The 11,779-nt window shown below is 35.0% G+C and overlaps 2 protein-coding genes across 2 annotated transcripts; both read left to right on the top strand.

The window, feature by feature from the left end:
- The first annotated feature begins 696 nt into the window (after nt 1-696).
- Nucleotides 697-2,599, top strand: LOC144573924 (receptor-like protein 32). The gene is made up of 4 exons (XM_078323702.1): nt 697-1,018; nt 1,378-2,063; nt 2,355-2,415; nt 2,529-2,599. Exons 1-4 carry the CDS (start codon nt 697-699, stop codon nt 2,597-2,599), a joined length of 1,140 nt encoding a protein of 379 aa, XP_078179828.1.
- Nucleotides 2,600-6,499: 3,900 nt separating this feature from the next.
- LOC144573923 (uncharacterized) lies at nt 6,500-7,154 on the top strand. Its single transcript, XM_078323701.1, has 2 exons — nt 6,500-7,026; nt 7,100-7,154. The coding sequence occupies exons 1-2, from the start codon at nt 6,500-6,502 to the stop codon at nt 7,152-7,154; spliced, it is 582 nt and encodes a 193-aa protein (XP_078179827.1).
- Nucleotides 7,155-11,779: the final 4,625 nt, after the last annotated feature.

The raw sequence follows: 11,779 nt of genomic DNA, 5'->3' as shown, positions 1-11,779 counted from the left end.
CTGTGATATCCAAAAATAATTTTTAATTATAATCACTTCACTTGATCGTATATAATAATTATATACAACTAGGAAACATGTCTAGATTTATTACAGTACCTTGACCTAAGCAACAACAATGGGTTAACGGATTCAACCGATATATCGTGGTTATCTCATCTTCAATCTCTGACGCATCTTGACATGTCTCAAGTTAATCTCCAAAATTCAAAAGAATGGGTACAATCTTTGAACAAACTACCAGCACTTGAGGTGTTGATTTTGGAAAACAACAGTCTTACCCATATTCCTCAATTGCTCCCTTTTGTGAATTTCACCTCTCTCAGAGTACTCCATATTTCCACTCAGAATTTCAACACTACCATACCAGATTGGATATTCAGTTTACACAGTCTATCAGATCTCAACCTTTAGGAGTGTCATTTTGTGGGATCATTTCCTATTGCCTTAGGAAATTTAACATCTCTCAGTAAACTCGTACTGGGTTGCAGTGCATTGGAAGGCAAAAAATACCACCACTCAATAATCTGACCAAACTAACCTATGTACATTTATCATGTATTCTCAATGGTGAACCTATTGATATTGGAGAAGTGTTAATTAAGTCAATTTTCCCGTGAGACTAGGAGGAAATTGGAAGGGTTGATATTCTATGATACCCATTTAACGGGAAATTTATCGGGATTGGCAAGGGAGATGCCCAGCTTAAAGTATCTCGACTTATGTGGAAACAAACTCAGTGGTCCTATGCCCGACAGTTTTTGGAACCTCACTAACCTTATTGAAGTTGATCTTTCTGTCAATTCATTCACAGGTTCTTTAACCGATGCCCGTTTAAATAATTTGCCAAAACTTGAGGTTTTATCTTTGGGGGGTAACCAGCTTTGTGGAGAAGTTCCACCACCACCATATAGCATCTCCTTTTATGATCTTTCTAATAACACACTTGCACAATTCCCAGATTCATTTGAAGCTCCGCAACTAACAGAACTCTATCTGTCAAACAATCTCATTAGTGGTACAATAAAATTTCCTCTTTGTAGATTCCCTTCTTTGAGAATACTTGACCTTTCAAGCAATAATATATCTGGTTTTATTTCAAATTGTGGAACATATAACACCCAAGCAATAGATGTGTAAATAATAATCCCTCTGGTACTGGTACTACACTGAGCTCCCTGAATTGTTCAAATTTCCTACAAGAGATTGATCTTCACAACAATAGTTTGACAGGAGGGTTTCCTTCCTTGAAATTCTGCAGAGGATTAGAATACCTCGATCTTGGTGACAACAATTTTCATGGGGAAATACCACAATGGATAGGTGAAAACTTGAGTGAATTGATATTTCTAAGGATGCATTCCAATTTACTTTCAGGTAATATCCACTCAAAACTGGCAATGCTTAAGAAACTTCGTGTGTTAGATCTCGCTGACAACAACCTCTCGGGGCCACTCCCAGAAAATTTGGGTACATTTAGTGGTATGAGTTCATTGAAACATGATGCAGATGAACCATCAGATCCTTTGTTTCAGAGAACAGAGGAACTCTTTGAGTCTGATTATCTGCATTTGCCGACAGGTATTGATTTATCAAATAACTATCTAACAGGTGAGATACCGAGGAATATAACAGCTCTTATAGGATTAGTTAATCTGAACTTATCTCACAACCACTTGATCGGAGAGATCCCGGCAGAAATCGAGAGGATGAGATCTCTGCAGTCTCTTGACCTTCACTTGAATAATCTTTCAGGATCAATCCCACCAAGTATCTCTGGTTTAAATTCTGTAAAAGTAATCGACCTTTCTTACAATAACCTATCCGGAAGTATACCAACCAAGTATTATCTGCATAAACTCAATGCCTCATCCATCTACACCGGCAACCCATATCTCTGTGGGCCACCACTAGAGAACAGTTGTGTCGACGGTGAGACTTCTTCTGACAACAACAACAATTCAAGGCATGTCAGTCATGTCGAGAAGTGGTTGTACTTCTTTATTGAGTTTGGGTTTGTGGTTGGATGCTTTGTGGTGGTCTCAGTGCTGCTGTTCATCTTGGTAACATCTACATTCAAGCAATATGCGAAAAAATGAGCTTGGAGACTTGAAAGGCGAGGTATGATAGTGGTAATTATAGTGTAATAAATGTTCTTCTTATCCATGTTTGTTTTCCATTTGTGCTTGTCCTTTGTGTTTTGCTATTATAATGTTTTTAATTTTGTGTGCCTAAATGAAAGGAACCTGTTAGTTGTAGTTTGCTAATTTTACTTTGGTATGTGTATGTATAACTTGAATTATGAAAGCATTATTCACTTATGCTATGCTTTAATGCAATGAACTTAAGAGCAGGTTTTGCATAAGCAAGTTCATAGAATATTACAGATTGGAGTTGCTGGAAGATATGACAATTGTTTCTTAAAGAACTAATTTGCATAAGTGTTACATGTTTGGTGATTCACATTTTTCACCTTACAGGCTACAATACCTTTCATGGTTGATTGAACTTGGGTTATGCTCTCACAGATCTATGGTCGTCATTTTTCTCAATTATCTCTTCACCTGTAGCCTTTGCAGAAAGCTGCAAGTATGAGTAGACCAGCTAACATTAGCCACTTGGGCATTTCATCAAAAATCATAACTGCAAACATTTTTGTTATCATTAGCAGTAAACAGCTAACATTAGTCACTTACGAACACCTTAAGTGAAAAGAGTTTCGATATTAATAGCAGTAAACAGCTAACATTAGTCACTTACGAACACCTTAAGTGAAAAGAGTTTCGATATTAATAGCAGTAAACAGCTAACATTAGTCACTTAGGCAATTCGTCAACACCTTAAGTGCAATAATTTTGGTATCGATAGCAGTAAACAGCTAACATTAGTCACTTAGGCATTCCGTCGAACACCTTAAGTGCAAACAGTTTTGATATGATATCAATAGTAGCAAACAGCTAACATTAGTGACTACCAAATTATATAATTATAAGACGGAGAACGCACGCATTTGCAAGATGGAGCAAATGAAATGAAAGGATTCTTGGGTTTGCTGTTTGCAAAATTAGCCATTAGTTTAGGCCTAAACATCTATTATATATATATATATCTATTCTGAATTGAAGATTAAACAAATGCTTGCATTGCATCTCCAGTCTCCACTGGTTCCTGTGATTTTTAGCCTCGACTGAACAAGCATTGGGTATATACATATACATTGTTTGAGGCCCAATCTCTTTTTCAATTTCTAACAGAATTTGAGGCCCAATCTCTTTTTCAATTTGAATTAATTGTTTATACATATGACATATACATTGTTTGACGGAAAAGTTAATTGTTGACAATTTTAATTAAGATGGCAAAATTAATTGACTGTCTCAAAATAGTTTATTAGTGGTTATCTGACTGTTCACCCTATAGCTACTCCTATTATATTTAATTTGTTGACGAAAATGAGAAATTAATTAAGACATATTATTTAGATTTTTCCGTTTAAAATTAATGTAACCCAATTAATGTTGACAGTTTATATATGTTGATCTGCTATTACATCAATATATGTTAATTAAAAAAAAAAAAACTGTCACGACTTTCTGTTCTGTAGGCTGTAGCTAGTTCTTGCAAATTCGAACTGTCAAAATATAAATATATAGTACCGACACTACTTCGTGTAGGCTCATTAAGACAAACGTATATTAAATTAAGAAAGATAAATGAGCATGTGGAAATTCAGTGTATTAACATATTGTGTCCATTAAAAGTTTACATGTAGGGTTTTGTCAGGCCCAAATAGCCCAAAAGGAGCCCGCTACAAGTTGTCTTTATAAAATAAGAAGAATTTAGAAGAAAAAAATCCAACGAATTTTTTTCTCGTAATATAATTGATGATAATATTCTACCGGCTTCGGATAAATTACTCTTTAAAGTTATAGTTTTATCCCATTGAAATTAATTTATCTTTATAATATGGTATGGGCAGGTAGAGAGTGATTATGAGTGAAAACTAATTGTTGGATTTAGAGACGTCTAATTACAATAATTAAGTTGGACATACGTGCATTATGATTATGATATCAAATACTGTCGCAATATTACATTTATGTAATTATTAAAATATGCCAAACAATGTGATTAATTAAGTCATGGCATTATACGTATTTAAATAAGGTTTTGGATACGAATACATATAGAATAATGTTAATCAATTATAATTGTTAATGGACCAATTATAGTTGATTAAATAATAGCAGTGATAAATTTAGGCAAACTTGTCTCGCAAGTTTTAGCTAGGCAAACTTGTCTCACAAGTTTTGCACTGCTATAAAAGGGCTGGGTCTCCATAACCTTGAACTCATCATAATCATTCTCCACTGTCTTGCTCCATAAAAGACCAGATATTCTGCCTTCAATTCGTGAGACAGAAACAAGTAAGAGAGAGTTCAAGAGTTGTGGAAGGACTCGCTAGCCAAGTAATTTTGTAGGTTGAGCGTGCGAGCAAGTCAATCAAGCCATCTACATCGATTCCTTTGATATTGCTTGAGAGGCAATAGACGGAAGGCCATAAAGATGGAAAGTAAGTAATTTCCGCTGTGCTTATTTAATTCTTACATAGATCTAGGTTAAGGTTTTAAGTAAATTAGAAAAACCTGACCAAAAGGGCCAACATGTGGTATCAGAGCCACCTATGTAGGAATTTAAGGTAATTATGATCTAGAGAAGATGTTATGCCATCTTCAATTATTTTCTGTTTTTCGAATCGAATTTATTGTTGCAAATGGAAATTGTTAAAATTCGCTTTAATTGATTTTTTTTATGCGTATTTTGTTCGAATATTCGAATTGTGCCAATCCTTGCGCTTCATGCGATATTGGAGAGGTTTTGTTCGATTGTTTTGATTTTAATTCGCATAATTTATCACATTTTGGTGAAATATACGAAGGTGTGTTGTGTCTGCCTTCGAAAAGTTTAATTATGCAACAAATCAGAATTTTTCGTTTATGAAATTTGGAAAAATAAGTAATTATTGCATCTTTTTTTTTATTTTTCGTATATGGAAATGCTATATATGGATTTTTCGTATATGGAAATGCTATATATGGATTTTTCGTATATGGAAATGCTATATATGAAAGCCTATATTAATAGGCCACGTATTAATGTAGAAGAAAAAAAAAATGCTATATTAGACCTAATATTATATATACAATATAGTTATAATCTAAAATTAGCTAGTAGCTAATTAAAGTTCCGGTATATATTATAATTTGTGCTAATATAGCATAAAGTTATTTAAAGAATAATTTAGTTAATAATCCAAAATTAGTTTCTCAACTAATTGAAGTTAGGATATTTTCTAAATTATGTATATAACAATTACAAATTATTTTGAACATAATTGTTATAATTTTAGACTAATTAGTTATAGAATTTAGCCATTATCTATAATTAGTATTTAACGCTAATTAAGGGTGGGATAAAATAAAACTAAATTCTGGTCATGTCTAATTTGAGCATAAGATTTTTTAGTAAATTCTAAATAAGCTTATTCGGTTATTTCCAAATATAAGCACAAAGTTTGAGTTGTCTCTAAATAGAAGCATAAAGTATTTTGGATATTTCTGAATAATATTATTTCGTTATTTCTAAATAAAAGCATAAAGTATTTCTAAAAAAAAAAATATATATATATATATATATATATATATTTTGGAAAATACTAATTAAAGTGTTTCTAAAGCCTAGTATTTATTTTTGGATGAATATAGTTAACATATGAAAATTAGTTTCTTCTAATTAAAGCTCCCATGAGTTACTATACTCTATTTAGGACGAGTAGTTATTTTAGGATACCTAGAACAGGCTTTAGGCATAGTTTTAGATCTATTTAAAGGCAATTAGGATTTACATGTGTCATAAATTTTGTACAAAGTTGAGCACTGATTGTTCGCAAACGGACCTCTCTGTGCAAGACAAGTGCAGGATGGCACATGACAAGTTTAAAATGACGTGCTAGAAATGGATGTGAGTGTTAGCTTTCCCAAAGGAGGGTTAGCACTTGCTAAAATTGTATAGTGCATAAGGGTAGTGTATAAAAATAAGTTGCAACACACATGGACTAGCGATGTCTAGAAAAGCATTGGGGGCTTGGAACATAAGCGATCCGTCTGTGATCATCCTCCCCTCGTTGACTGGCCTGGTCGTTAGTTCATGGATATGTTAATTTGACCCAAAGGTTGATTGACAAAAAGGTTACATGTTTGTACTTTATTCACTACACCAAAATGCCTGAAGGTAATGATTGCACCCAAAGGTGTTTCATTACTGAATGGTGTTTTGGCTAAAGATTTAATGGAGCAAATAGTTTTTACACATGCCTTTAGATAGATTTTAGAATTATGATTAAGGATCAAATCGTGACGCATCGTATCTAAATTATTTCCTTGTTCTTGAATTTTCAGATCTAAACATAATGTCAAATCTAAGTCAGATTAAGCCCCTCATGGGGAACAATTTCAAACAGTGGGAGGAAAAGCTGAAATTAGTCTTAGGGATCATGCAATTGGACATAGCACTGAGATTTGATCGCCCCAAGCCTAATAAAGAGAGTGAGGTAACTCCCCAAGAGAAGGCTGATATTGAAAAATGGGAGCATTCAGATCGCATGTGCATAATGGTGATGAAGCAAACGATCCATGAGACTTTTCGAGGCATAATACCTGATACAGAAACTGGCGCTAAAAATTACCTTAAGGCCCTTGAAGAGAAATTCACAAAGAGTAAAAAGACTGAAGTTAGTACACTTTTTGTGAAGTTGGCAACAATAAAATACAAGGGAAAAGAAGGGGTTAGAGAGCATGTTATTGAGATGACAAGACTGCAACGTGCCTTGAAAGGGCATAATTATGACATCTCTGATGAAGTTCTCATTGAGTTCATTTTTCTGTCTCTTCTGTCTAACTTTAGTCAATTCAAGTTGACTTATAATTGTCAAAGAGAGACGTGGACACTACCTGAGTTTGAGGCTCAGTTAGTGCAGGAGGAAGAGAGACAGAAAATGACTAAGGGAGAAAGTGCTCATGTAGTAACATCTAATCCTAAGGGTAAAGGCAAGAAGCGCAAGTTTACTGCCAAGGAAAAGGAACCCACCAAGGTAGCTGCAAACAAAGATGCAAAGAAGAACAAAAAGGATACTTCTGATAATTCAGAAGAAATGACATGCTTCTTCTGTAAAGCACCTGGGCATACAAAGAAATTCTGCACCAACTATCATGCATGGTTGGCAAAGAAAGGTATGTCTCTTGCTTTAGTTTGTTCTGAAGTTAATTTAAGTTCTGTATCAAGATATACTTGGTGGATAGATTCAGGTGCAACGTCTAACATCAGTATATCGATGCAGGGTTGCCTAAGCCATCGCAAGCCAAGTGAGGCGGAGCGCTACGTTTACGTAGGAAATGGCAACAAAGTAGAAGTGAAAAGTATAGGAAAATTTAGATTATTATGTAGGACAGGATTTTATTTAAGTTTTGATGCTTTAGTGGTTCCATCCTTCAGAAGGAACCTAATTTCTGTATCTTATTTGGACAAAAATGGTTATGTATGTTCATTTAGCAATGGAAATTTCAGTTTGTGTCAAAATTCTAAGCTTCTTGCTTCTGGTATCCTGTCTTCTTATGATAATCTTTATTTTCTAGATATAGACACTTCACATTCAGAGGCACTGCATATAGATAATAGAAAACGTAAATTAACTTGCGAGAAATCAGCAACATTATGGCACAAGCGATTAGGACATATCTCTATGAAAAGGATAGAACGTCTTGTATCTAATGATATTCTCCAACCTTTAGATTTTACAAACTTAAATGATTGTGTAAATTGTATAAAGGGAAAACAAACTAATAAACGTAAATATAATGCCAAAAGGTGTAATGACGTTTTAGAATTGATTCATACCGATATATGTGGTCCTTTTCCAAAGGTTACAAGAAATGGTCATCGGTATTTTATCACATTCATAGACGATTATTCTAGGTATGGCTATATTTACTTGATAAAGGAAAAGGCTGAAGCGTTAGACGTGTTTCAAAACTTTAAAGCGGAAGTTGAGTTACAACTTAACAAACGCATAAAAGCTGTCAGATCTGATCGTGGTGGTGAATACTACGGCAGATATGATGGATCAGGAGAACAACGTCAAGGTCCCTTTGCAAAATACTTAGAGGAATGCGGAATTGTGCCTCAGTATACATTGCCAGGTTCACCTGCAATGAATGGTGTTGCTGAACGGCGAAATCGCACCCTTAAAGACATGGTGAGAAGTATGATTGCTCGTACAACTCTACCTGAGAATTTGTGGGGAGAAGCCTTAAAGACTGCAGCATACATACTTAATAGAGTGCCTACTAAAGCAACTAACAAGACCCCTTACGAGTTATGGGTTGGGCACAAGCCTAGCTTGAATCATTTAAGAGTTTGGGGATGTCCATGTGAAGCTAGGCCTTATAAGCCAAGTGAAAAGAAACTGGACGAAAGGACCGTTAGTTGTTACTTTATAGGCTATTCTGAAAGATCTAGGGGGTATAAATTCTATAATCCAACAGAACATATAGTTTTCGAGTCAGGAAGTGCGAAATTTTTTGAGGATAATGAGTTTGTGGGGGGAGATATGACAAAAGATAGTATTTTTGAAGAAGAAGAGACGAATGAGAATGAGACTATGGACCAAAGTCCTGGTTTTGTTCAAATTCCGATTGCGTTTAGAAATACATCTTTTGACAATGTGCAAACATCATCATCCCAAACAACTCAATTAGAAACTCAACATGGAATAGAGAACACAAATGGACCTGAATCCAACCTAAACCCTGACATTGCCATGACCAATGTTGATGGCCTAGGGCCTGGGGGAGATTCAGAAGTTGGTAATGATGTTCCTCCTCCTGTTGAAGATCAAGTTGTAAATGAACCTCAAGAAAATATAGAGCCTGTGCCAATTAGGAGATCTACTAGAGAGAAAAGATCTACACAATCGAAAGATTATGCATATCTTCAAGAACATGAGTTTGACATTGGCATGTTTGAAAATGATCCTGTTAATATCAAACAAGCTATGGAAAGCTCTAACTCTCAAATGTGGATTAATGCCATGAATGAAGAGATGAAATCTATGTATGACAATGACGTTTGGGATATCGTTCCGTTGCCTAAAGACAAGAAACCCGTTGGTTGCAAATGGATATTTAAGACTAAACGGGATTCTAAAGGCAATGTTGAAAAATATAAGGCACGTCTTGTTGCGAAAGGTTTCACACAGAAAGAAGGCATTGATTATAAAGAGACTTTCTCTCCAGTTTCATCAAAAGACTCTTTAAGGATTATATTGGCACTTGTAGCACATTATGATTTAGAACTTCATCAGATGGATGTAAAGACGGCATTTCTCAATGGTGACATTGATGAAACGATCTATATGAAGCAGCCAGAAAATTTTGTATCAGGTGATGCAGGGTCTATGGTTTGCAGACTTAAGAAATCCATTTATGGGCTCAAACAGGCATCTCGACAATGGTATCATAAGTTTCACAAAGTTGTTAGCTCATTTGGTTTTGAGTCTAACATAGTAGATGAATGTATATACCTTAAGTTCTGTGGGAGTAAATTTATTTTCTTGGTTTTATATGTAGATGACATATTGCTTGCCAGTAACGATAAGGACATGTTGCATCAAACTAAGAATTTTTTATTTAAGAATTTTGAAATGAAAGATCTTGGTGATGCATCATTTGTTCTAGGGATTGAAATACTTAGAGATAGATCTCAAGGTATTATAAGGTTATCCCAAAGGAACTATATCGATAAGATTCTAACAAGATTTGGCATGCAAAACAGTAAACCAGGAGATACCCCTGTATCAAAAGGAGATAAGTTTAGTCTAAAACAATGTCCCCAAACTGACTTAGATAAAAACATCATGAAAGATATTCCCTATGCCTCAGCCGTAGGTAGCATCATGTATGCACAAGTATGCACGCGTCCGGATATTGCGTTCATTACTGGTATGCTAGGGAGATATTTAAGTAACCCAGGTATGGAACACTGGAAGGCAGCCAAGCGAGTGTTGAGATACCTAAAGAGAACTAGGGACTATATGCTCACGTATCGGAGATCGGAACAGCTCGAGGTCATTGGATATACCGATTCTGATTTTGGAGGATGTGTCAACAGCATGAAATCGACATCAGGATACATCTTTATGATGGCAGGCGGTGCCGTATCATGGAAGAGCGCTAAGCAGTCATTGGTAGCCTTCTCCACTATGGCAGCTGAATTTGTCGCATGCTATGAAGCATCTAATCATGGCGTATGGCTGAAGAACTTCGTCACAAGGCTGAAAATTGTGGATTCTATTCAGAAACCACTCAAATTATTATGTGACAACAATTCAGCAGTGTTATACGCAACCAACAACCGAAGTTCGTCAAAGTCGAAGTACATCGACATTAAGTTTTTGGTTGTAAAAGAAAGAGTGCAGAATAATGAATTATGTATAGAACACATAGGTACAGACTCCATGATTGCGGATCCTCTTACTAAAGGATTACCACCCAAGCAGTTTCACGAACATGTTGCTCGTATGAGTGTAATATCTGTTTAGGATATATAGAAAATGTGGGAGTCTGAATATGTGTTAAGTTTTGTTTTCTGATGTTCTATGTAATGCAATTGTAAACAGTTTTGATGAAATATATACAAGTTGCATTCAGTTTTAGTTTCATTATTTCACTCTTTAAAGTTTAAGTTTGTTGACCTCATACAGTAAAGTTTAAGTTTGGTGACTCAATTAGAAATAGGCACGTCTAAATCACACTTGCGTGTAATTTCTAAACTATATGTCCAAATCAGATTCATGTCATTCAGTTATGTTGGCAGCGTGATTTATGTCGGTTTAGTTGCGAATAAATGTGACGAATGTTGCTTAAGTCCTTTGTTATCATAATTGATGGACGGAATTGTTTAAGAAATACGATAAGTAAAGACAGAAAAGTTGCATGCAATAAAGTTAAGGATATATAATCAAAAGGTTGCACTTGTCCATGTGGGAGATTGTTGGATTTAGAGACGTCTAATTACAATAATTAAGTTGGACATACGTGCATTATGATTATGATATCAAATACTGTCGCAATATTACATTTATGTAATTATTAAAATATGCCAAACAATGTGATTAATTAAGTCATGACATTATACGTATTTAAATAAGGTTTTGGATACGAATACATATAGAATAATGTTAATCAATTATAATTGTTAATGGACCAATTATAGTTGATTAAATAATAGCAGTGATAAATTTAGGCAAACTTGTCTCGCAAGTTTTAGCTAGGCAAACTTGTCTCACAAGTTTTAGTTATGCAAACTTGTCTCACAAGTTTTGCACTGCTATAAAAGGGCTGGGTCTCCATAACCTTGAACTCATCATAATCATTCTCCACTGTCTTGCTCCATAAAAGACCAGATATTCTGCCTTCAATTCGTGAGACAGAAACAAGTAAGAGAGAGTTCAAGAGTTGTGGAAGGACTCGCTAGCCAAGTAATTTTGTAGGTTGAGCGTGCGAGCAAGTCAATCAAGCCATCTACATCGATTCCTTTGATATTGCTTGAGAGGCAATAGACGGAAGGCCATAAAGATGGAAAGTAAGTAATTTCCGCTGTGCTTATTTAATTCTTACATAGATCTAGGTTAAGGTTTTAAGTAAATTAGAAAAACCTGACCAAA

This window comes from Carex rostrata, chromosome 22 (assembly GCF_964058835.1).
Source record: "Carex rostrata chromosome 22, lpCarRost1.2, whole genome shotgun sequence".
In the NCBI taxonomy this organism is placed as follows: domain Eukaryota; kingdom Viridiplantae; phylum Streptophyta; class Magnoliopsida; order Poales; family Cyperaceae; genus Carex; species Carex rostrata.
This window is presented reverse-complemented; position numbering and strand designations above follow the sequence as displayed.

What these genes read in the sequence shown, in the direction of transcription:
- LOC144573923 (XM_078323701.1), top strand. Translation starts at nt 6,500, where the DNA reads ATGGGGAACAATTTCAAACAGTGGGAGGAAAAGCTGAAATTAGTCTTA. An exon ending in CTACCTGAGTTTGAGGCTCA is followed by an intron (nt 7,027 to 7,099) that starts GTTAGTGCAGGA and finishes TCTAATCCTAAG; the next exon opens with GGTAAAGGCAAGAAGCGCAA.
- LOC144573924 (XM_078323702.1), top strand. Translation starts at nt 697, where the DNA reads ATGCCCAGCTTAAAGTATCTCGACTTATGTGGAAACAAACTCAGTGGT. An exon ending in CAGTGCTGCTGTTCATCTTG is followed by an intron (nt 2,064 to 2,354) that starts GTAACATCTACA and finishes ACTTAAGAGCAG; the next exon opens with GTTTTGCATAAGCAAGTTCA. An exon ending in TGCTGGAAGATATGACAATT is followed by an intron (nt 2,416 to 2,528) that starts GTTTCTTAAAGA and finishes ATGCTCTCACAG; the next exon opens with ATCTATGGTCGTCATTTTTC.